At 32.6% G+C, this 27,373-nt stretch overlaps 2 protein-coding genes across 2 annotated transcripts; one reads left to right on the top strand and one right to left on the bottom strand.

The window, feature by feature from the left end:
- Window positions 1-5,016: 5,016 nt before the first annotated feature.
- On the bottom strand, window positions 5,017-8,194 carry LOC111200055. Its single transcript, XM_048769457.1, has 3 exons — window positions 7,592-8,194; window positions 7,453-7,515; window positions 5,017-7,225 (listed from the first exon to the last, which is right to left on the bottom strand). Exons 1-3 carry the CDS (start codon window positions 7,916-7,918, stop codon window positions 6,863-6,865), a joined length of 753 nt encoding a protein of 250 aa, XP_048625414.1. The 5' UTR covers window positions 7,919-8,194; the 3' UTR covers window positions 5,017-6,862.
- A 10,795-nt stretch (window positions 8,195-18,989) lies between these two features.
- Window positions 18,990-20,591, top strand: LOC106446287 (5-amino-6-(5-phospho-D-ribitylamino)uracil phosphatase, chloroplastic). Its single transcript, XM_013887983.3, has 2 exons — window positions 18,990-19,231; window positions 19,311-20,591. The coding sequence occupies exon 2, from the start codon at window positions 19,359-19,361 to the stop codon at window positions 20,451-20,453; it is 1,095 nt and encodes a 364-aa protein (XP_013743437.1). The 5' UTR covers window positions 18,990-19,231; window positions 19,311-19,358; the 3' UTR covers window positions 20,454-20,591.
- Window positions 20,592-27,373: the final 6,782 nt, after the last annotated feature.

Below are 27,373 nucleotides of genomic sequence, written 5' to 3'. Positions count from 1 at the left end.
AATTTCGTGACATAATGCAGAAAAAAGAGAGCTCAGATGTTGGTGAAGTAACCAGACTGAATGTATGGGTCAAGTCACGAACTAAAAAGGATGGGACAGCAGTAAACATGGATGCTGCTGAAAAAATAGTAATTTGTTGTTTCATTACCTTATTTGATTATGAGATTCACAGTAGAGTTAAAGTACACAACAGTTTAATCATAACTTCAACATGTTTCAGGAAAAGGCCAATGAGCTTATTCGGTCTGATGATCCAGGAGAATCATCCTCAAACCCAAGAGAAGACACTCTTAGTCATCTCTTAGGACCTGACAATCCTGGACGCTTGAGGGCAATGGGTAGAGGAATGAGTGTGAGCAAACTTGCGTTGTTCGGCTTGAAGAGCAAGCAAATGACTGAAATGCAACAGACACAAGTTCAGTTGAAGCAGCAGGTTCACGAATTACAAGAGGCCCTTGCAAAAATGAATAGTCGAGTAAGTGTTAAAGATTAACTGTCCTTTGGTTATTGTTTTTTGCAAAATGGTAACCTAATTTTTATGTCTATTTGCAGCGGTCAGACTCGGAAGTGGGTGAAAATTCACCACCATCAGTAAGTTCTTCTGGATTAAGTATTTTTTGCTGAACTTGAACGGAATGTAACAGTTTTGTTGATTAATATTTGTAGAGTGTAAACAAAAGGTTTCCACTGCCTAAGTGTATTCTATACGATTGGTGTGACAGGGAATCCAAAGTAGCAGACGGTCGTTTTCTGTCTTCTGATGTGATGGAGTTTGTTAACAATGTACCCTTGGGCCCTAATTCAGCTAAGGTGGTAGTTGAGACGGCTTTTGAAAAAGATGCATTTCTTTGGAGACCGGCACCAAAAATGTATACTATTGGCCAGGCTGTAGGAGAAACAGTAGCTTGGCCTCAGGATGCGGTTCTAGTTCTTGACGAGGAGTTCTCTCCAAATGACATTCCAAGTAATGTAAGGTTTTCATTACTCATCTCATTTTGATCTTAAGTTATTTTTTCTAATATCTATTAATGTGTTTCCAATGATGGATTTGTTTGTTTGTCAGAGCCCAGAGAAAAATAAAATGAACAAGTGCAAACTGCTACATTGGCTAACAGATGATGAAGAAACAGTTGCTGAAGGTCGTTGGGAGAGTCGTGATCCCGAAGCCTTAGTGGATGGCCTTCCTCTTGGACCAAATGCTGTTAAAGTATATGTGGATGTGGTAACGGTAACAGAGACATTTCTTTGGCGGCCAACAGAATAACACTCAAACCTTCGCGACTGTTTGAAGACGTTTGTAGCATGGCCAGTGAGCAGAGTTTTATTCGAGAATTCAGACACACAGTCACCAACTACAGCTACTCCTCATACGCACTCACAAGTTCACACTCCACCAGCTCCTGCTAAGATTTCAAAAACATTTGCACAACCTCCTTCAAGTTCTCAGAAGGTAAGTGTAAGTGTATTAGTAGGTAGTGATCGTTGACCTGATAAAGTTGCTAATGGTTACATATTACTTACACTATTTGACATCGTTCTTTTATACAGATTGTGAAAGAGGGTCAGAAGTGCAAACTGTTGGATATTAGCGGTGAAAAAGTAGTTGTTGCAGAAGGACGCTGGTCTTCGAACAACCTTGAACAGTTAGTCCATTTCGTTCCGTTGGGGAATAATGCAGTTCGTGTGTGGGTTGATGTAGTGAAGGTGAATGATGCCAAGGTTTGGAGGCCAACGTCTGCAATTGAGTGTATGGAGGATGCTGTCGGCACTACTGTAGCATGGCCTGAAGATAAAGTTGTCATCGTTTGAGGTGGAATAAAAACTGTATGGTCTTCTACTTTCTTTCCTTTAGTATTACTAATGAACCTATGGTATTTGTGTTTTCTCTTTCAAACTTAATTATGACATTGTATTTCTATTATGGAGAAATGAAAATGGATTCAGACTTTGTTTATTTCTTTATGAGAATTTGCTGTAACATGTGATGAATTTATTGTCTGAAACTGTATCCAAAATAGAAGCTACAATTCATATATACATAAATCAAAACCACATCACCAAATAGCATCTATGCAGAGCTACTACAACGCAATTCATGGCTACATGATATAGCTATTTTACAAATATACATAACAGCAAAAAAATGTTATTATACAATTATATATAACACGAATTAGATTTTATTATTAAGTTTAATACAGCAAAAAATAACAGTTGTTATATAATTTCCTATAACACGGATAACGTGTTATAAATATAATTAATACAACGTTAGAGAACAGCTGTTATAGAATTTCCTATAACATGACTAATGTGTCATAAATTGCATTAATACAGCATAATCGTAACGCTATTATAGGTCACTCTACAATAGCATCATTTCAAAACGCTATCGTATATAGGTACCCTATTATAGCGTCAACTATAATAGCATTTATAAAACCGCTATAAAAACCATATAATAGCGTTATCCGTATGCTATGAAAAGCCATATTTGTTGTAGTGTTTCCACCATCCTTTTTCTTTGCATCTTCATGACGATAAAACCATTGTCCCAGAATCATCATCCTTCCATCTTGTTTTTTGGTAATATCCTACCCAAAAAAACAAGTGAAATGGATGATACAACAAGATTTAAGAGGCCATAGGAGATTTATTAAATATTTCAACTAATTTTTTTTTCTACAAATTTGCAAGCGTAGATTTTTTTTTTTTCTTTTTGGCATGTCTATGTAATTCACTTCAAAATTTTAGGGTGCCTAAGATCAGTGTTTCATTTGGCTTTGTCCAAGACCAGCCCTGAGCATATACAAAAATTCAGTACCTTGATAATGGCAACAAAAGGCTCAAGACTAGTGTCTTCTGGATGCAACAGCACCGAATCCTCCTATGCAATAAAGGAATGTCAGAGAGAGGCTAGAAACAAAGCATTCAGGTGCAAAGGGAAAGCATGATGTAACTCACCAGCTCGTATCTGTTACCGCCGTATTCGAACTGCCCGTAATGGGTTCCTCTACCCGTAACTTTAACCGGCTCACCAACCGGTTTCGCGTCATCGGGCTCCAATTCCTTCGGCGGCGTTTCTTCGTCATCTTTCTTTCTCTTCCTCTCTGTCTCCTCCTCTTCCCCATCAGACTCTTCGTTCAGGCTCACCTTCTTACGCTTCCTCATTTTTCCCTCCATTGTTTCCTCAGGTCTCCTTGAGTTCTGTCCCTGAGACCTCGTCTTCGCCAGGGAGTCCTCTTCGTCGTCACTCGAGGACACCTGAACAAACCTCCCACAAGACACCATCTTTCTTCCTCCTCCCTGCGTGAATAAGAGAACAGAGACAATTAATAAGATATATATTGTTGTTTTGTCAATATGATAGAACGTAGTATGTATCTTCACACACCTTCTTAACTTTTGGATTTTACAAAGAGGTTAGATACATGCATATATATATACTAACTTACAGTTTTATAAGCCTAGATTTATTTTATTGCTTAATTATCTTTGAGGACTTTTATGATCATTTTGAGATATCTTTCTTATAAAATAAGTTGGTCAAATTTATTAGTTAGGAAGTTTTATTAAAATGGTCAACATTCTCATTTAGGATATCTTACTAAGTTAATAAAATAGTTTTTTCAAATAAATAAATAAAATAAAAGGTAATCAGTAAACTACTATGTTTATAAATAAAGATTAGTATTTTAGTAAACTACTATGTTTCCAAATAATTTAATTTTTTTTATTTAAAATTAATTGTATATTAACAAATCATCTTATTCATTAAGGGTCTTAAAGACTTTAGCCGCTCTAACTTTCAACATGCGAGCTCCGTTACAAAAATCACTTCGCAAATAATAGTATAGATAGATTTTAATAGATTTCTACACAAATAAAATATTGAAAAGTTAGGAAACAAACATATTTCCAAATGAGATATTACGACACAGTGCCGGTATAACATTTTTGGATGGTCTAAGCAAAATTTTAACATATTTTTAATATTTTAATCTAGTATCATATATAGTTATAATATAATATTAAAATTTATTACACTAGTTCAGCTCGATAAAATAACGTAATTAAGTCAACCGTACTATAACAAGGCTAATCAAAATTGTAAAGGTTTTCTGCGAAAAATCCCTCGAACTTGATTTTTTTTTGCGTATTAAACCGCGAACTTAAAAACCCACAGGTCAAACCACAAAGTAATGGTCAACCCGCAATATAGCCCTCTGTCGTGTATATGTGTATAAGAATGTGTATATTTTTAACTGAAACTAAAACTACGTCGGTTTAAAAAAATTTGAAAAAAGACGCATAACAACTGACTCGAACCCTGGCCTCAAGCTTAACCAAGGATAAACCAAACCGTTTAAGCTGTTGTGTTTCTTCAAATACTAACAAACACAATCGTTTACTGAATGTATATTTTTCCTTCCTCTAAAAATTGTTTTGTTAACCATCTCAGCCGAATACTCCACAAGGATTCGTACTGATGGAACAAAGAGCACATCGAAACTAAATTAATCAAAGTAGATATTTGGAAGAAAAAGAAGGAAGCAAAATCTAAGCATCCGATCTGTGTTCATGGGAATCGTGGAAGAGATGGGCCATGTAACGATTTGGGGATGGCTGACCATGGCGGATGCAACCTTAAAATCGGTGCGAGAGTGGTTCTGGAGGACGTGAAGCTCAGCGAATGCATCGCCATCAACGGGACTTGCCTTACCGTCACGGAGTTCACCGTCGGGTTATTACCGGAGGAAGGAAAAAAATACATTCAGTAAATAAAAATGATTGTGTTTGATAGTAACTGAAAGAAACACAACAGCTTAAACGGTTTGGTATTTCCTTGGTTAAGCTTGAGACTAGGGTTTGACTCACTTGTTATGCGTCTTTTTACAAAAAAGAAAATTGCTCAAAACGACGTAGTTTTAGTTTCAGTTAAAAATATACACATTTTCATAAACCTATACACGACCGAGGGCTATATTTCGAGTTGACCATTACTTCATGGTTTGACCCCGTGGGTTTTAAGTTCGCAGTTTAATACGCAAAAAACAAAATCCTGTTCGAGAGTTTTTTAACATGATTTTTTTTTGCAGAAAACCCAAATTATAAACTATGTTTACACATACATAACATATCAGTGTTTAATCTACCTCTATCCTATATTTTGAGTATTTTGTTAAGTTAAGTACGTGTTTTCAAGTATTTTGGTGTTATTTGGTGGTCATACAGGTAAGTCTACTTAGAACAAAAGAGTTATGAACTGGATACAAGAAAGAAATAAAAGATGTAGAACTATGCAGATATGTCTGAAATTTAGCAACATATGGAAGATTTTCCACAATGAGGTTGAGCTTAGTTTGGACACAAGATAGAGAAATGACTTCTCTTTCCAATACTATCGGGGTAAGGTCGATCCATTGGTTAGATCAAAAGTTATGCTCGTAGTACTGAAAACTGGTGTTTTTGTCAATTTAATACAAGAAAAATAAAATTCTAGATTTTCTTATTTTTGATTTGATTGTGCCTAAAATTCGACCAAGGCGTATTCTTGACCTATATCTATTATTTGAGTTGTTTTTAATTAGGTCTATACTTTTAGGTTTTAAAGTTGTGAAGTGACGAGAAAATATTTTTGAACCGTTGTTTTTGTCTCTTTATTCTAATTAAGCAGATTCTATCATTGATCTTGTGTTATTTGGTTATGTTGAGTAGCATCATAGTTAGATTTTAGGGTTTCAAAAGAATTGAAGATAATGAATTTTAGGATTGTTGGATTAGGGAATATCTATTACAGTTCTTCACTTGGATTGTTCTTAATGTTTGAGTCTGATTGATTGCCTAGTTCATGATCTCAGGTTAATTGAATGCAGTGGGAGTTGATTTGATTGCTTTAAAATATTTTATGTGAGCAAGGTAGGTGTCTTTAGCCAATATGGGTTGATGTTATTACGTTTTGTGACCTATCGAAACTCAAACTTAATGCATGTTTAATTTTTTAGGTTGAACGAGAATTAGTTCTCTATGTTCTTACCTAGTTCTTAGACATAGTACGTAACTGGAGCCACGGTATTGGAAAGTTTATACACTTGTATTTTGAATTCCAGGATGGTGCTTAGTTGATTTTTTGATAAATTGTTTATATTCATAATCTGATTTCATGTGATTTTCTTAATGCATGACGCTTTTATTTCATTGTTTATTTCCGCATAATTATTTTTTGCTTAATTTAAGGAAAACCAAAATCCCTTTTTTGCCCTAGCTTGACTTTATTATCACAGACTTATTGTCAAATCTTTGCTCTTCGTGGATTTTCTTCCTTCTATACTACTCTCATTTGATGTGCACTTGCAGTGTAATTAAAGAGTTAAAACTCTAAGTTTTCAGTTACTATTAAAAAATTAATATGACAGTTCAGATGAAAATATGTTCCCTCGTGATGTATGCCCTAATTGATCTTGTGGTTTGTTTGCCTTCTAGACCGACCCTAAGAAATTATGGCCAAGGGACCCTCTCAAACAAAATAAAACTGATTCGATGGAGAGAAATCGATCCTTTAAGGCATAATTTTTAAAACATCAGATAGATAAGATAGCAGAACCACCCGTGCAGTAATTCTAGTATTTTTCTGTCATACAAAATAAACACTACACAACAATACTCACAAGAAATTTGAGTTTTAAGCTTTTGTTAGTTGGATGCATGGACAGAAGACCATTACCAAGATTATTAATATATTGGGGTCCAGCAACATACAGCTTTTGCATTATTAAACAAAGACTATTATACTTTTAAAGTTTTAATTGGTTTACGGTTGGCTTAACTCTCCACAAAACCATATATAATGAAACAGTTTAGATTAGAGGTCAGGAAGATCACCCAATCGCGCCAATGACTTGTCCACAAAGAGGTCAATTTCACGTTGTTTTGCAACTTCATAATCCTTATCAGTCAACTTCCACAGCTTCTTACCAACCGTTTCATACACCTCTCGCACAATAAAACCTCTGCCTCTCGGAAGTTGCTTATGAGCTGGAACAAAATTCACCACGCATCTTTCAATCACTGATTCTGCTGGGACCTCATCACGATGGAAACTGTAGAAAAGTTCATGTGTATCCTTTACTACCCAGTTTCCCCCACCCCTTTTCTTTGCATCTTCTTGACGATAAAACCATTGTCCCAGAATCATCATCCTTCCATCTTGTTTTTTGGTAATATCCTACCCAAAAAAACAAGTGAAATGGATGATACAACAAGATTTAAGAGGCCATAGGAGATTTATTAAGTATTTCAACTAATTTGTTTTTCTACAAATTTGCAAGCGTAGATTATTATTTTTTTTTGGCATGTCTATGTAATTTACTTCAAAATTTTAGGGTGCCTAAGATCAGCGTTTCATTTGGCTTTGTCCAAGACCAGCCCTGAGCATATACAAAAATTCAGTACCTTGATAATGGCAACAAAAGGCTCAAGACTAGTGTCTTCTGGATGCAACAGCACCGAATCCTCCTGTGCAAGAAAGGAATGTCAGAGAGAGGCTAGAAACAAAGCATTCAGGTGCAAAGGAAAGCATGATGTAACTCACCAGCTCGTATCTGTTACCGCCGTATTCGAACTGCCCGTAATGGGTTCCTCTACCCGTAACTTTAACCGGCTCACCAACCGGTTTCGCGTCATCGGGCTCCAATTCCTTTGGCGGCGTTTCTTCGTCATCTTTCTTTCTCTTCCTCTCTGTCTCCTCCTCTTCCCCATCAGACTCTTCGTTGAGGCTCACCTTCTCACGCTTCCTCATATTTCCCTCCATTGTTTCCTCAGGTCTCCTTGAGTTCTGTCCCTGAGACCTCGTCTTCGCTAGGGAGTCCTCTTCGTCGTCACTCGAGGACACCTGAGCAAAGCTCCCACAAGACACCATCTTTCTTCCTCCTCCCTGCGTGAATAAGAGAACAGAGACAATTAATAAGATATATATTGTTGTTTTGTCAATATGATAGAACGTAGTATGTATCTTCACACACCTTCTTAACTTTTGGATTTTACAAAGAGGTTAGATACATGCATATATATACTAACTTACAGTTTTATAAGCCTAGATTTATTTTATTGCTTAATTATCTTTGAGGACTTTTATGATCATTTTGAGATATCTTTCTTATAAAATAAGTTGGTCAAATTTATTAGTTAGGAAGTTTTATTAAAATGGTCAACATTCTCATTTAGGATATCTTACTAATTTAATAAAATATTTTTTTCAAATTAATAAATAAAATAAAATGAATCACTAAATTACTACGTTTATAAATAAAGATTAGTATTTTAGTTGCATTTGATTTTTAATTTGGACCATCATTTAAATTTTTTATTAAATATATTTTATTAAGACTAGCAATATATATAATCTTTGAACTAATTTAATCATAATATATTTTGATATCTTTTCATTTTAAATATAAATATATTTATTTAAAAAAATATAACAAATCTGTTCAAAAAGATTTTAACAAGATTTAAAATTTTTTTTAAAAAAATTATATTTAAATATTTTCACTAATTTTGAAATTAGTTTTGAATACTATTATACATTAATATATTCAGTTATCATTTACAAAATGAAAAATAAAAATTATATCCTATTTTTATTTATAATATAATCATAATAAATCATATTAAAATAAAAATATTATATTATATTGAGCTAAATAGGATTAAATTGTATTAAACTGCCAAAATTATATATTTTATTTTCGTAAGTATAAAATTTTTGTGTTCAAAAATAAAAATATAATACATTAGTACGACGGGTTAACATTAGCAAATTATATAATACGTATAAAATTAACATATATTTCACCAAAACCAATTTCTCAAAATAAGAGTGAATTCATGAAAAAAAGGTAATAACTTGAAAATTTGCAAAAATGGAAAAACAGTAATAAGTGGAGAGAAAAATGGTAAAATGACATTGTTATCCTTGCTCCTTACAATCAGAGATCTTAAATTATTTTAGACGGCTAACAAATATGTTTCTAGTCTACAAATTATTTTAACCGACTAATAGACATATGTTTTTAATTCATCTTCCTCCGTGAATTTGCATGGTTATATTCCAATTTATTCGGATATTTTACATATTAACTGGTTATTATGTTAGTGGCTGGCTGACTAAAATAATTATCCGGATACTGTTATTGTTAGTTGGATTTTTTGATCAGTAGTCGACTATCACTGTATATTCAAACTCTAAAAGTTAAGTAATGTATATCAATTATCCAAATATCAGAATTGTTAGTTGCAATTTCGATCAATAGTCGGCTAAAGGTATAATAACTTTCATTAAGAGCCATAAGAACCTTAGAAGCAATCTCAGCATATTTTAAGATTTTGGGGCAAGATTGATGAAAAATCTGCTTATTTGAAAGTTTTGGAGCCGAGATGACAATGACGCAGCGACATAATGTTCGGTAGTCCCGCGGTGGCGCAGTCATGAAAGAGCTGCATCTTTACCAAACAAAAAAAAATTAAGAACATGAAAATAAATTTAAGAAAAAACATTTAGATATAGCTTACATATATAGTTATCCGGCTATAGTTATTGCAGGGGTAATTTGGCCATTATAAAAAAAAACAGCTCAACTGAAAAGGTGTTTTTTTTTTACAAATTATACAGTTATATTTGTATAGGAAACAAATTTCTCAAAATTAAATCTTTGAAACTACTTTAATCATGATATCTTTTCATTTTAAATATAAATATATATGTATATATTATATTATATTTTAAAAATTCTAATAATCTGTTGAAAAATGCTTTAGCAATATGTTAATTTTAAAAAAAAATATGTAAATATTTTCACTAATTTCGTAATTAGCAATTAACTATTATTATGCATCAATATATATTAAGATATATATTATAAAATGAAAAATTAAAATTATATCCTATTTTATCTACTCTATAATCATAATCATCATGTTAAAACAATTATTATATTAAATTAAATATGATAAAAGTATATTAAATTGATAAATTTATAAATTTTATTTCACAAATATAAACTATTTGTGTTAAAAATATAATACAATGACAGAATTTCTTAAAAATTAGCAAACTATATCTAAAATTAATTTATCTTAGACTTTTTTATATACAATAATATATATATATATATATATATATATATATATATCTAAAACATTGGTAAAAGGAAATCATGCTTTGAAGGGAAGGTCGGAGTTTAGCATAAATTAAATACAAAATAATTTTCAAATATGTTTTCTCATGAATATATTAATTTGTTTAATAACTATATGCAAATACAATAAAATATATATATAATAAGAACTGACAAATACATGTGACGGTTTTAAACAATTGATTAATTATAACATGTAAATTATAAAATTATTGTATTTGAGATAGTTATATAAACATTTAAGTATATGATTAACGTTAAAATATATACTACTAATGATGTAAAACAAATATCTATGCATTAACCGGAATGAAAGTAGCTAGAGCTTGTCCATCGATATCTCATCTGCTCTTTGCAGATGACAGTCTCTTCTTTTGTAAGGCACAAAAAGAGGAGTGTCAAACCATTCTCAGGATTTTGAAGTAGTATTAAGATGTATCAGGTCAACTAATAAATTTTCAAAAAAAATTCAATTCAATTTGGATACAAGATTAAGGAATTCAGCCGACAGGAGTTGCGGGATATTTTGGGAACACAAATTTAGGAGGAATGGTATCTTACCTGGGACGACCTGAGAATCTCGGAGGTTCCAAGATTCATGTTTTTGGATTTATACAAGATCACTTAAATAATAGGGTTAATGGTTGGAGTTTTAAGTTTTTTACTAAAGGCGGAAAGGAAGTGATCATTAAATCAGTAGTTACGGCCTTACCAAATCATGTGATTTCCTGCTATCGTTTACCAAAGGCAACCGCAAAGAAACTGACGAGGGCGGTAGCACAATTCTGGTGGAGCCCAGGGGAAGCACAAAAGGGATGCACTGGAAATCATGGGACAAATTATATATAAATAAGGATGAAGGAGGTTTAGGTTTTAAAGATCTCAGTGATTTTAACACGGAGATGCTTGGTAAGCAGTTATGGCTTTTGATAGAGAAACCAAATACCTTATTTGCTCGAGTTTTTAAAGGACGGTACTACAGTAATGCCTCACCCTTGGAACCGATTAGATCATATTCTCCGTCATATGGCTGGCGGAGTATTGTATCTAGATCTCTAGTTAGCAAAGGACTAATTTAAAGGGTGGGATCATGATCATCTATATCCGTATGGAACGATCCATGGCTCCCAACCACTCGCCCGAGACCAGCAAACAAAAACCAACATAACATTTACCTAGACCTTACAGTTGACTCTCTCATTAACTCAACTTCGTAAAGTTGGAACTCGTAGGCATTTCGGGCTTTGGTGGATCCCCATGATGTAAAAATCATAGAAAGCATACCACTGAGTAGGACTCATATGGGAGATAAGGATAGGTGGCATTTCACAAGAAATAGGAAATACACGATCAAATCAAGATACGAAGTAGAACGAGTTTACCCAGATAAGGAAACAACACCAGTAATGTTGGGACCTACAGTTGATATTGAAAGCGTTCTGATGGAAAGTTTGGTGCCCACCAAAAATAAAATATTTTTTATGGCAATTGATGTCAAGGTGTATATAAGTTAAGAAAAATCTGCAAGCAAGAGGGCTACAACGGGGTATGTGTTGTGCCAGATGCGGAGCCTTCGAGGAATCAATAAACCATGTGTTTTTTGAATGTCCTCCAGCATGTCAGGTCTGAGCTCTCTCACAGATACCATCAAACCCATCTATTTTTCCCACTCGAGCTCTCTTCACAAATATGAATCATTTCTTCTGGAGAGTTTTTCCACAAATGGAGAATCATCAATTTGCATGGATTTTATGGTACATTTGGAAAGAAAGGAACAACAAAGTTTTCAGTAATCTGGACATTTATCCCAGGGATACGCTCAAATTTGCGAAAACAGAAACAACACATTGGGCTGAAGCACAAGTTTTAAACACACAGAGGGCAGCACAACATATTGAAGCTATGAACTTACCGTCAATTCCAGGTCGATGGTGTTTGACAGATGGTTCTTAAAAAGATAATGAGGTTTTTTCAGGATATGAGTGGTATAGTACTTTAGAAGGTTTTGCTGGTTTGATGGGAGTAAGAAATGTCAGGGTTAGTCTTTCCCCTCTTCATTTGGAAGTGGATGCGCTAATTTGGGCGATGGAATGTATGAGGAATTTGCGGTAGTTTGTGGTCACGTTTGCAACAGATTGTTCTCAATTGGCGAAGATGGTTTCAGAACGAGAAGTATGATCAGCTTTTGCAAGTTATTTGGAAGACATTAAGACCCTGCAAGAAAGTTTTCTCAGCTCTGAGATCATTCATCTACCGAGAACGCATAATTTGAAGGCGGATAGTCTAGCATGTTGTGTCTGAAAACAACATTCTTTCGTCGTTCACATGGATGGAGAGCTACCAGTGTAGTTTAGAGAATCAGTATGAGTCTATTTTTAAGTTAATGACAAAAAAAAAATCTATGCATATAAAAGTGAAAACATATAGCCGCGCGGTTGCGCGGGTCAAGATCTAGTAAGGATTAAACAAAATCTTGTTCGTTGCTTTCAAGTTTGCTTTCCTTTAACCATATAAAGTTTGTTCTTTTTTCTTTGTTCCTTTCAAGTTTTTTAAATTAAGGCTTCGAATAGAGAAAGCGGATCAAGCGTTTCGGATTCGGTGGATCAAGTGGATCGAGTGAAACAAAAGTGGTTCTAGCGGATCTAGTGGATCAAGTGTGGATCAAGTGTGGATCTAGCGGATCTAGCGGTTCAAACATATGTATGAATGGTGAAAGTGGATAAAAAGCGGTTCAAAATACTGTACACATTTAATATAACTTATATATAAATTAATAATTTAGTTTTTTCATGATAAAATTAAAATAGTTGTTTTAAAAATAATTTTCTAAATGAAATAAATATATAATTTTTTATTCAAAATATAATAGAAACTGTTTTAAAGATATATATATATATATATATAGTCATTATTCTTATTATTAATATAAAAGACTATAGTAGAGAATTATTAAGTAATTATAGTACTTAAAATAAACTCTAAAGGAACAAAAACAAACTTCTCACAAAAACACACAAAAAATAATTTTATTATATTAATTAAATTAAATTAAGACTCTGAACGGAAAAAGCGAATCAAGCGTTTCGGATCGAGCGAAAAAAAGTGGATCCAACGGATCGAGCGGAAAAAAGTGGATCCAACGGATCGAGCGAAACAAAAGTTGATCAAGCGGATCTAGCGGTTCAAAACATAGGTTGAATGATGAAAGTGGATAAAAAACGGTTCAAAATATTGTACAAATTTATTATAATTTATATAAGATTTAAATTAATATTTTTTGTATTTTTAATAAATTATTAATTTTAAAATAAATATGTACAGGCTATTTATTTTATACTATAAGATTTAATAAATTATAAATTATATATGATATGAATAAGTAGAATATTGTAAATTAATCTTAACCAACTCACCAACTTAAAAATATTTTTTTTTTAAATCAAAGTAAATATTACATTATCAAAAATATTATTTTAAATAATAAGATATATATATATACAGCCAAAATAATATAATGAAATATAATGATCCTATGTATTTAATAAAGCTAAGTCTAGAAATTAATAGTTAAAATAAGTTGCATATATGAATTACCAAACAATACTGTGTATTTATTATTAGTGGATAAATTTGAACTACTCCTAAATGGGAGTTGATGAAATGAACCACTTGTGGTTCTTAAAACAAGAACAAAAAGTAAAACGTTTTTTAAAAAAGTGGTCGAGCCACTTTACACATAAATTGATCATATTTTTGCTGAATGGTAAGAGTATAGTGGATGATACACACAATGCAGTTCCTCCATCAATTATCTGCCTCCCATCCTCAGCCTAAAATGCATAGGGAGAAAATAAAAACAAAACGACATTATCGTCAGAATACTATATAATCTATCTATCTATCTATATAAAGTTGGTTTTTTCCCTTCTTATGACATGTGGAAGGGGGGTTTGTTGACATGTGTCCTCATGTTTTTTTTAAATCCTTCTTCATTTAAATTATTGCAATTTGCTCCATCAATTTCTAATTATGTACTATCTAATCTTTCTCATATTTATTGGTCCCTAAAATTCAAGAAATAAATAAAAGAATATAAATATATTTTAAATATTTAATTTATTCACAATTCAAAATAGCATAAACTTTCACCATTTTATTATTTACTAATTTTTATTATTGCATTTACAAATTATATATTTATTTCACTATTAATATCATAAGATAATCAAACTAAGAATAAGAAAGTAGAGCATCAACGTAAATAACCAAGAAAGCGGGACAAAAAAAGAATAATAATCGAAAGGCCAAAGCCACCAAGAAGCAGGAAGATATATGGCTAAAGCACTGGAATCACAACCAGTAACTAAAAGGTAAGAAAAACCTCACAAACTAAACAAGAACATACAAGACGGTCATGCAAGTGCAAAACCACAAAGCTCTGGATAGAAGGGACCAAAGCTCCAAGAGACTAACTCCGCACACCTATACCAAGAGAAATATAGAAAGAAAAGAAACAACTTGAGAGAGGGAGAATGAAAGACAACCACTGATAAATTAGAGACTAAACTTGAGACCAGAAATAACCTTCCAAGCCCACATAGCATACACGAACGAAAACATTATCCAAACCTGAAGTGGCAAACATGGTGAAAGGGAGAGCCACCAGAGATGCGATGAAAGCAGCAAAGAGATGCGAGAATAGAGGGAAAAGGAGACAAAACGAAATCAGCAAACTATGGAGCCGTCCTCGAGATATAAAAGAGAGCATATAAATCAGAACACCAAAAAATAGATCTTGAAAACCAAGACGAACAGAGACACTATTGACGGTAAGCCAACAACGATGAATACAACATCAAAGACAACTAAACTCTGGCCCAACCAAAGAGACGCAGTTCCAAACATCAGCTGAAATCTAAGGACGAAGAGGACCTGTCAATATTGACTGGAACAGCCTACAATGCCGTGAGAATCAACCGAACAACTGAAAACTCATAAACCTGATCTACAAAAAATACCATATAATCTCACAGGTGAAGATGGCAAGGAAGAATAAGAGAAAGAGGTGAATCTTTTTTCGGTGATGGTGAGAACTATCGCACACCAGAAAGGTAACGAAATACATAGACGATGACAGCTCAATGTCAAAATATGGGGAGAGGGCAAAAAAACATAGTTATAATTTTCAAAAAAATAAAATAAAAAACAATTTTGACGCTGAAACCGTTAATCTTATAATCAACAAATGCGTAGATACAAAGTTATTGAAATTCAATATTCTTTTACGTTAGAGGCTCACTTCACTACTAACAAGTACTATACACACAAAAACAAATTATTCAAAAAAACAAACACAAAATATATTAATATATCACCTACTACTACAAAACACACTAAAAATACCAAGTAATGCTCTTAACAAATAAAAACGACAACAAAATTACATTATCCAAAAAATCATGCTCTTAGCAATAATAAAACAATATTTCGCGCGAAGCGCGGACATCCCCCTAGTATATCATATTCTAACCCTAGTCGTCTTATAGTTATATGATTCTTATGATTATCTGATGAATTATAATTTTTGTAATATTATCAGTAGCTCTGGACATTCAGGTATTCGGTTCGGGTTCGGGTAAGATCCTTTCGCTTTTGGATTTATCGGATAAATGATTCTTATACCCAATATATATTTACGAGATTTCGGTTTGGTTTCGATTCAGATTTTGTTGGTTATGTGTCGGTTCCGAATACCCATTTAATATTTGAATCAAATATATATATATATATATACAAAATGTCTTACATAAAATGTTAATCGAAGTGGTCTAGTTGTTACACTTGCCCATTCGTCAATTTTACCAGGGTTCGAGTCACTAATGTGTCAATTTTATAAGTATTTTAACATAGAAATACTATATACATTTATAATATAAGAGAATACACCAAATTTAAAGTTGCCGGATGGTAACATTTTCTCACTCTTTCTATTCAGTTTGGGTTCGAATAGGGTTAATGACATTTTACTGCTAGATTTTAAGGTTTGTATTTCAGTTTAATCGGATAATCTGATCATTTCCAAGTAGGAACCGAAACGATATCCATGGGTAAAGACTGTAAAATCCGGTGGGTATATATGGCATAACCGAACCGGTTCATTTCAGGTCTGTTCCAGTTTTATGTCCGCGGCTAGTTATCACGATTTCCCTAATACTAGGATAAGACCTGCGCATTGCGCAGGGTGAGTTTATTTGTATATATTATCGATAATTTCTTTTATATATTTGATCATTTTATTTATATATATAAAATATTTTTTGTTGTTATTATATAATTTCTTTCCGATGGATCGGATCAATTTTTATTAAAAATAATGGAACAAAACTATAATTAATACATCATGGGTTGATCGGATTGGACATTAAACAAATTATGACATAAAAACCTTATTTTTTTCATCGAACACATTCTTGAAAAAAGTGAACAGTATTGTTTTCACAGTTGAATTATTTTGACTTTTATATTTCATATGGTTTTGAAAGCTTTCAAATCAACCATCAAATTGATACATGTCATTTTAATGTTTTTAGTCGTATAGTTAAGGAAAACTTACATTTTTGTAATTTAAAGTCGTTTTAAAAAATTCAAAATATAACATATAAGAAAAAATCTAACATATAAGAAAAATATAACATATAAGGTGTCCTCATTTTTGTATTTTAAAGTCGTTTAAAAAAATATATATAATATATAAGGTTTCCTCATTTTTGTAATTTAAAGTCATTTTAAAAAATTCAAAATATAACATATAAGAAAAAGTCTATTTTTTTTATTATATGGTTAGTGTGATTGTTTATTTTTTTAATACTATAAAATTAAACAAAATGAAGAAGGATGCAAAAATTGTTATCAAATCTTTATTATTCATAATCATTAATTGTCTTATATATGTAAATCATATTAGGTAATTTAGTAGCTTTTATTTATGGAAAGAATACACACTTCTTATATTTTAGGTTAATATAATGTTCTCTAGTGGACATTAAACAAATTATAACATAAAAACCTTATTTTTTTCCTCGAACACATTCTTGAAAAAGTGAACACTATTGTTTTCACAGTTGAATTATTTTGACTTTTATCTTACATATGGTTTTGAAAGCTTTCAAATCAACCATCGAACTGATACATGTCATTTTAATATTTTTAGTCGTATACTTAAGGAAAAGTTACATTTTTGTAATTTAAAGTCTTTTTAAAAAATTCAAAATATAACATATAAGAAAAAATCTAACATATAAGAAAAATATAACATATAATGTGTCCTCATTTTTTTTATTTTAAAGTCATTTTTTAAAAAAAAATATAACATATAAGGTTTCCTCATTTTTGTAATTTAAAGTCATTTTAAAAAATTCAAAATATAATATATAAGAAAAATCTAATTTTTTTTATTATATGGTTGATGTGATTGTTTATTTTTTTAATAATATAAATTTGAAAAAAAAATGAAGAAGGATGCAAAAACTGTTATCAAATCTTTATTATTCATAATCATTAATTGTCATATATATGTAAATCATATTAGATAATTCTGTAGCTTTTATTTAAGGAAAGAATACACACTTCTTATATTTTAGGTTAATATAATGTTCTCTAGTGGACATTAAACAAATTATGACATAAAAACCTTATTTTTTCGTTCGAACACATTCTTGAAAAAAATGAACAGTATTGTTACCAGAGTTAAATTATTTTGACTTTTATCTTCCATATGGTTTTGAAAGCTTTCAAATCAACCATCGAATTGATGCATGTCATTTTAATGTTTTTAGTCGTATACTTAAGGAAAACTTACATTTTTGTAATTTAAAGTCGTTTTAAAAAAATTCAAAATATTACATATAAGAAAATTCTAACGTATAAGAAAAATATAACATATAAGGTGTCCTCATTTGTGTATTTTAAAGTCGTTTTAAAATATATATATATCATATAAGGTTTCCTCATTTTTGTAATTTAAAGTCATTTTAAAAAATTCAAAATATAACATATAAGAAAAAATCTAATTTTTTTATTATATGGCTAATGTGATTGTTTAATTTTTTTTAATAATATAAATTTAAACAAAAATGAAGAAGGATGCAAAAATTGTTATCAAATCTTTATTATTCATAATTATTAATTGTCATATATATGTAAATCATATTAGGTAATTCCATAGCTTTTATATAAGGAATGAATACACACTTCCTATATTTTAGGTTAATATAATATTCTCTAATGTTATATAATTATGGAATAATGTGACACCATTAGATTAAACTATACTTTATATTAGATGTTCTATAATTCTTTGAAATGTAATTTAGAAGGCATTTAGATTGTCACCTAGGATTTGAGATTTTTTTTAATTAATACAAAATTAAAGTTTTAATTTTTCAAATGCTTCTCAATTAATATATAAGAGATTTATACGGTGGGAAAAAAAATTTAGACCAGTGAGCTTTATTTTTATCAAAAAAGAGACTAATTAGCTTATTATCTGGGGCTAACAACAAATATGGGCCTGGGCCGATAATCTGAACTCTACTACTGGATACGAGTTTTGTAAAAGACACGTGAGTAGAGATTGAGAGACGTGGCAAAGGAGGAATCTCGTCTATTCCAGCGGTAGCGGTATTTCGTCGTCGAACAATCTTTTCCGTAGACACCTCCAGCATCTGACACGTGGGTGCTTATCCACCGTGAGATAAACGAAACCAGAAATATCTGGATCAATGGCTTCTCTTCGTATTATTACAATCACACACATATTAAAATAAAATAATTAAGAAAAAATCAAGAAAACAAAAGAGAATCACAAAATTAACCTTGTTCGCCTTTGAAGTTTTCTTTCTATCAAATCGGTTGTTTCCATACCCAGGTTTCAATCGAAAATTCCCTCTCTTTCTCTTTCTGGTGGTACATAGATCGGTCTTCAAGTTTCGTCATCTGGGTCTTGTAAACTTCTTCGCTGGAGTGTCTCTATACTCGTAAGTTTCGATAGAGTTTTGGAATTGTACCGGTGTGAAAGCTGTTTGGTTCTTGATTCTGGGTTTGATAATCGTGTAGATTGGTAGAGAGATTTGAATTTAGGGGTTTCTTCTTGATTCTGTAACCATGGCGGATGCTGTGTCTTTGGTGGGTCATCGGCCTTCGATCGCGAGGATCTCTGTCAAGAACGAAGCGAGAACGCAGAGATCCCAGAACACGGTTCGATTCAGGGTGAAAGGAGTTGTCTTTGATAAGGTGCAGAGCGTGATAAAGAAGCCAATCAGGGCTCTCGCTATGGAATTGACGAAGGAGATGCCTGCCTATAAGAATAAAGACGAGAGGAAGCTACCGAGGACTTGGAACTATCTTGACTCCGGTTCGGTTGATAAACCCGGTTTGTGGCCTCCTGAGAACAAAGCCGACAAGCCTTCCTTGCATAACCCTCTGCTAAGGCAGGAGCGTATGGGTTGCGGTTGGTTAGGTGCCATCTTTGAGTGGGAAGGGGTTTTGATTGAAGACAGTCCTGACCTTGAGAGCCAGTCTTGGCTTACGTTAGCTCAGGAGGAAGGTAAGTCTCCTCCTCCGGCTTTTATCCTCAGACGCATTGAAGGGATGAAGAACGAGCAAGCTATCTCTGAGGTTCTGTGTTGGTCGAGAGACCCTGCGCAAGTTAGGAGGATGGCTTCGCGGAAAGAAGAGATCTTCAAGGCTTTGCATGGAGGAGTGTATAGACTCAGAGACGGGTCACACGAGTTTGTGAATGTCTTGATGAATAACAAGATCCCCATGGCTTTGGTTTCGACCCGTCCCCGCGAGACGCTGGAGAATGCCGTTGGTTCCATAGGGATAAAGAAGTTCTTCAGTGTGATAGTTGCGTCTGAAGATGTTCACAGAGGTAAACCGGATCCTGAGATGTTTGTCTACGCAGCGCAGCTTCTTGATTTCATACCGGAACGGTGCATCGTGTTTGGAAACTCGAACCAGACGATAGAGGCGGCTCATGACGGGAAGATGAAGTGTGTGGCTGTGGCTAGTAAGCATCCGATGTATGAGCTTGGAGCGGCTGATCTGGTGGTGAGAAGGTTGGATGAGCTATCTGTTATTGATTTGAAGAAGCTTGCGGCTGTTGAACTGACGGAGTTCGAACCAGAGTTGGAGATGGAGAAGGAAGATGAGCGTGAGCTGCCTTCATCTAATGTAGCGGTTGATGATTTCTTCTGATGGGAGTGGTCTTCTGTAATGTTGTACAGTTTTATGGATTTGGATTCTTCCTCATGTAATTCGTATTCACAAATAGTTTCTGTGTATAATTGGAACAGGTTAAATGGAAAAAATATATAAATGTAACTCATACGTATATTTCACGGTTTAAATCTGGGTCACATTCTTTGGAGGGACATGGGCAACTCCTATCAGGGACGTCTTCTTCATATACATACTAAGAAGTTACAAAGGAGCTAAAGAGAAACAAACAGAAGTTGAAAACTCGAAAGAAGACACCTCTAAGTGAGTGAATTGCATGAACCTAGGATAACAATTATTGAACATGTACGGGAGCAGCAGGTTCATTACATGGATCATTAGGGGACGGATTATTGATAAAGTTATGTCAAATCTTAAGATACTTAAATTGAAATGGTGAATGGTTATTTATAAGCTCTCAGAGCCTTCTGCATTGAAATAAACTGATACACTCAAAAGTAATATTTTATTTTCTTAAACCAAATAAAAGTAATATTTTTTTATCATCTTAATGTGCAATTTTTAGGATGCTCGAAAGCCATGAACATTTTGATAATAAGATGGATAATATATTGGTCACCGGTGGTATTCCGGCGCTACGTGCCGGGTTCCTATGTTTTATTCTTATTTTATGGTCTTACTAAAGAAAATATGTTCAAAAATAAGAAAATGAAAATATTTTGGAAGAGAATGATATTTTTTCTATCCATTTGATAGTGGTTAGCGAATGTAGTGCATTACTTTGTTTTGAAGTTGCTTAGTTCAAAGTGGAATAACATAAGTGGTTTTGACTAATCGATTCAATAAAAGTAGAATAAATAGCCGATAGTCGTAACAAAGCTAATTTAGTTGGAATTTAACATGAAGTAAAGTTGATATTTTATTTAGGGAACATACTTATACAGTTAAGTGCCAATGATAGATTGTTGAAATCAATGATAGATTGTTGTGTATTGAGCCTATAGATGTAGACTTGGAGTGTGCACCGTGGATTCGCTCCTGAAGGTCTTGTTTAGTGTGAGAACTCAAAAGAAAGACGTGGTTCGTTATTAATTCTTTGGTTATTTGTGTGAGTTCAAATTTAAAATCAGTATAAGGTGTTATAGCTATGTCTTATAGATGGTGAATTTAAGTTATCGATTTTCTTGACTTCTTGTAACATTTTGTTTAGAGGATCATTTATTCAGAAGGTTGGTTTTTTTTTATGAATGTTTGTTTACGTTAGATTGTTAATTTTTATCAGAATTATCTCTAATAATTTTTATTTAGTGTGGATTTGTAAGAGAGCATTATATTATATGTTTTTTATTGATGTTACATTTTATTAATAATATAACTATTATTTACATTTTGTTCAGGATTCTTATTTTTTAATTAAGCAGCGATATTTGTACTATTTATTTCAAAGTTTTCTTAGGGTGCTTAGTTTTTAAACCAATTGAATCATATAATGAAGCTTCTGCTAATTTAACTTATATTTGTTTAATCATTTCTATTTTTTTCTGTAGACGTTGGATGATTTATATAGACTGTATTTTTATATATCTAGTTACGTAATGAACTGGGATGGTAGGAGAGTTATAATATAGTCCTTAGTTGGGGATTAGGGACACATGAGCATTGCTTGTAGATATACGAATTTAAAAAATATTAATTTCTGGTGCATTTGATATTGTTGATATAGAATTTAGAGACCTGACCTATAAAGGAATTTTATGAGTTCATGTTTGATGGAAAACCTCTGGTTTATGCTATTCGGTTAGGAAACTCCACACTTATACGTCAAGTAAAGGCATTTCCGACTTCCCTCGAGGCTATCTCTAAAGATTCTTACTAATGCAAGCGATGCAATAATTATTTTTTTTTCTATAAATTGTTTTAGTGTGTGTATGTATGGATGACTGAGAAGTTAATGTCTATTATGGTGGAAGCTTAAACTGAGACTTTATAGGGGAACTCAATACATAAGGGAGAAATAATCTTTGACCCAAAAAAGGGAGAAATAATCATTCTTAAAAAAGGTAAAGACTGGAAATGTTTTTTGCTTCTCTTTGAGAAATGTAAAAGACAAACTGTTCCGGTCTTTTAAAGTAGTAATAATTGTTGCATAGATGGTCCATGTTGAGGATGTCACAACTTGGTGGGGTTGGAGCCTTCCCATGTTGGTTAGATATCGGGTCTTCATAGGAATACTATAGACATTTAGACATAAACTCACACACACTTAGACAAAAGAAGTTTGTGTGATTCAAACCTCATCGATGGAGCGTTAGTTATCACCAATCTGTGAATACTTGCTCTGAAAATTCTTCTGAGTTTGCCATCGAGGATTATAGGAGGGTGCAAGACTTGCAGATGGATGACTTGGTGTGTGGCAGGAGCTGTTCTGCTCTCCATATTTCCCCCCAAGAAGACGCGGGTGAGCTCTGCATTATACTACATTTAATAAGACTTGCAAGTGCTGGCTTGTTCGAACGTACTAATGAAGGCTACATGACTACGGAACTTATAAATCCAAGACATGTGGATGCTTATTGTTAAAAAGATTTGCATTGATAAAAGAAATAACAACCACCACGTCACTGAGTATTTTTTTTTTTAAAAAGGAAATAGATGCTTATTGTCAGGTTCTCACAGGGGACTCATTCTACACGTGCTTTCTTCGGGGCAATCTTTCCAGAACAACTTGTTCTTTCGCTGCTGCTAAACGCCCGGGAAGTGAAACATCAGATGTAGTTGCTTGCTCTGCAACTTTGCAAGTGTTAGCAAGTCTGGCATCTGATCCTGGTGTCACAGCTTCAGGGACTTGTACACCTTCCTGTTATCAACATAACAAAGTCTGTCACCATTTATTTTTATAACCAGTAAATTCACATTAGGAGAAGTTACTAATACTCACAGCAAAGGTTGGCATAGGTGCAAGCTCTCGTGCAGGAAATATGAGGGAAATGGTAAAGGTTTGGTGGTTTGCAGTAAAATTGAAGTCTTTTAATCTGAGCTGGAAGGTATAGGTACTCCCAACAATATCAGCCAGTGATCGAGGCAGGTCAGTGTCAACCTGAGCATTAACATATCCTCTGCAAACCGGTCAAACCCATTATATATGAATCACTTTGCACAAGTAATCATAGACGCTGATATTTAGAGGTTTATTATAGGTCATACCACAATCTGTGCAGCCTCAGAAGCTTCAATGCCAGTCAGTTTAGTCACCTTCGTATCAAAGCCGAGGAAAGCCGATGTGCCAGTGTTGTCTAACACAGAAAGTATCGCCCTGTACATGTCGTAAGGGAAAGAATATTTGGTTTTTGCTTCCAATACACAGAAATTCAAAGTTAAAAATTACTTACCTGAGTTCAGCCACAGCATTAGTTTTATTGCAGGCGACACATGTGAAGAAGGATTCCTCTCGGACGAGTTTCTTTGACCACCCGAAGCAGCCAATATAACACCAACCCTCATCTTTCTGAATCGCGGTCACTACAGAGAAACTCAATGATCTGTAAAGTTTAGGAGAAGAACACAATTCTGAATTATATTCTCAAAGAGTCCTAAATTTGAATATAACAGACTTTACCTGAGGATCAGCAGTGATAATAAAACATTTAAAAAGCTACATTTGTCTTCTGCCCTGGGTTTTAAATAGCGAGGATTGCGCTTGTGGAGAAGAGGTACAGAAAGTTTTCAAATACTCGTAGAGCCGTCAAACTGTAGATGCTTTCGACGTGAATCTTTTGAACGACGTTGAAGTGAACAACTGAGGTTGCATCATTCACTACTCCTTCTCCAAGGACTAAGCTGTATAGCAATGGAGTCTCATCTTGAAGGAGAATATGTAATGTTAGCATGGATATTGTAAAATCTTGTAAACATACAAGCTTGAGAAGAAGGAATCTCAGGACAGAGATACTCTTTTAAAAAATCAAGAACCTGTAGAGTGCAAACAGTATCAGTTGATGAGAATATGGTTCGGATGGCTGAATCAAGAAAAGAAAACATTCACTCTCAAAACCATCTAAAACAATAAGATAAAAAATAAAATAAATGCTACAGATAAAAGACAATATAAGGTCTCACCAAGATAGTCTCGAGCAGTCAATCCCTTGAATCCCAACTTGGGAAACAGCCACCAAGTGCCTGGTTCAGATGATGATTTAAAGTTTGCATCATCATGGTCGTCAGTCAAGGCATACAAGTTTGAAGAATGTAAAAAGGATTTTTACCAAACGAAATAATGGTAGTAGAGATGAAAACATCAATCACACCAAAGGACAGGATGGTTAAAAAGCTGTATAAAAGGTTTGAGTTGCTGTGGGATGCGAAGAGGTCGATTGAATGAATGCTTCCCAGTGGAAATGGTGTGGTGGGTTAATCATGCAAAAACTCAGAGTCAGTCACGGATTAATGGAAGTTTGAGACCCAACAGAGGAGATCGGAACGGTGATTTAGTTTCTGGAGTTTTCATCGGGCAGTCTACGTAGGTCGCTAGCAAAGAAGAAGAAACCTAAAATTAGTGAGCTCATAATATTTCAAAGGATTGGGCTTATCATAATGTTTCAAGAGGCCCAATCATAAGCTGTAAAAATAGCTCAGTCCAAATAGCGGATGAGATAACCGGAATAGAAAAAATAAATTCAGACGACGCAGTTGGTTTGGCGAGGCGACACGTGGCGAAAAAAGCTCCACTCTCCATGAGGACGTGGAGGAAAGAGGAGAGAGCATAGTCTACTTTATTGTATAAGATATGAAATCACATTTATTAAATGACAGTATGCAAGTATGACGCATCTAACATAAACCGATTGTAAAAAATATTCTTAAAAGCCTAAAGTATAAAGGGAAATTTGCCAAAACGGAACAAAAAAATAGCATGGTTGTCCATTTGGTAAAATACTATCATTAAGTTGTCCTTTTAGTATAATGTTTTTCATAATACCAAAACTAACACTTGATTAATCAAATTAAATACATTAAACACAATTTAAAAGCTTAACTGAACTTTAAAAAGTTTAATAAAAAGGAAAAAAATGTTTTAATTTAAAAGTTTTATTTTTTATTAAAATGTTTAATAAAACTAAAAAGTCATAAACGTTTTAATTTTTTTATAAAAACAAAACTATGTAAAACATTTTTTATAATGTTTATTTAATGTTTTATTAAAAACTTTCTTATAAAGTTTTATTTTTATTTTATAAATTTTATTTTTATTAAAGTTTATTAAAAACGTTTTACAAAGTTTTATTTTTATTTTTCTACAAACGTTTTAAAAATGTTAAAATTAAAAAAATTATTATTTTTATTAAAAGGTTTAACAAAAAGGAAAGAACATTATTAAAAAAAAAGTTTAATAAAAAGGGAAAAAACGTTTCTGACGAGGTAAATCAACCTATACACATTTTAGGGAAGTTAGAATATTTTCTTAACTGAAATTTCCTTAATTTTCGCAAAAACATGTTTTCTTAACCGTAGAAAACACCTTCTACACTGTATAGAATAATGACAAAAGTTCAGAATGTAATTTCTACCTCATGTAGACGTACGAGTAGTGTTTAGATTTGGCATTCCGAGAATTTTAGAATATTTCATAAAAGTAGAAACTGCATTATGGAGAAAAGTAGATATTATTACAATTAGTAGAATTCGAATTCCCCATATTTAGAATTTTAATTAAAAGTAGATTGTTCGTTCTAGAAAAAGTAGATGAACTTGTATAATCTAGAATTCGTTTTCTATTAACTCATTTTCTGTAGAAGACAAAATCTAATTTTAGTAGAACATAATTTAAATTTTTTATTTATTAAGTTTTTCAACTAAAAAAATATCATTTTGTGTATATGGGTGTTTTATTAATTGTTTATATTTTTAATAATTTTTTATTCATGAAACTATTTATTTAATTAAATTTCAGAAATTGAAAAGGTAAATGAAAGACAAAATGGACAAAAATGGTTTTATATCAAAGGGATAACCATGCTACTTTTTGTTCTGTTTTGGCAATTTTTCCATGTATAAATTAGTATCTAAGACTATAAATTTTAGTTACTTATAATTTAGTGCTTGTAATTTTCTTTTAAAAAAAGGTTACACGTATAGATGGAACTATTTAACTTTAAAACTATATCACTGATCTTTCAATATCTCATTAATATTTTTGAACTTGGTATAATTTGAGATAGCACTGAAACTATGTATTATCATTATTTTATATGTATACTAATAAGATATATTAGCGTTCCAAAAAAAAGTAATAAGATATATTAAGAGATGTTAATGCATACATTTAGAATAAAAAGGCAAACATAAAATGAAACATAACCAATTAACCATGTTGTAATAAGAGATATATATGTAAGCTTTGTTGATAGAAGGAAAACATCAACAAAGCTTTTCAAAAATTCAGAATTCAAGTTCATCAATCTCATCATCTCGCCAATGCTTAGACCAGGGCAAGCCCCGTTTCTCTTCGCAGAAGCTGCAACCTTGAGTACATGTGATAAATTTATCAAGCTTCTGCGACGCTGCTTGTACATAATTGTCAATAGGCAACGGGTCACCATACGAGCCACGTCTTTGCAATGTTTGGAGGCCTGTGATTAGCAATAGTACTCCTGTAGTTTTGACGAAAGAGCATCGCAAACTCAACCTCTTCAGATTCTTGAACTCACGATTAATTCCACTCACATACTCTATCCAACCCTAAAAGTATCTAAGTTTATATTAGTAAAGTTTGAAATTTTGGGCTAAATCCTTATGGGAATAAAGTTTGTTTGGGACTCGTTGGATCAGGTTTGGGCTAACCTAAAAACTAAAATAAACATTTCGTCTAAATAGAGTTTTGTTTAAAGTTTTAAAATTTGAAATATTATTTATTCATTTTTTATTTATCAGATTTTTATAAT

Source organism: Brassica napus, chromosome C9, assembly GCF_020379485.1.
Source record: "Brassica napus cultivar Da-Ae chromosome C9, Da-Ae, whole genome shotgun sequence".
Lineage (NCBI taxonomy): Eukaryota > Viridiplantae > Streptophyta > Magnoliopsida > Brassicales > Brassicaceae > Brassica > Brassica napus.
Note: the sequence above shows the minus strand (reverse complement) of the source record. Positions and strands in the feature narration are given on the sequence as shown.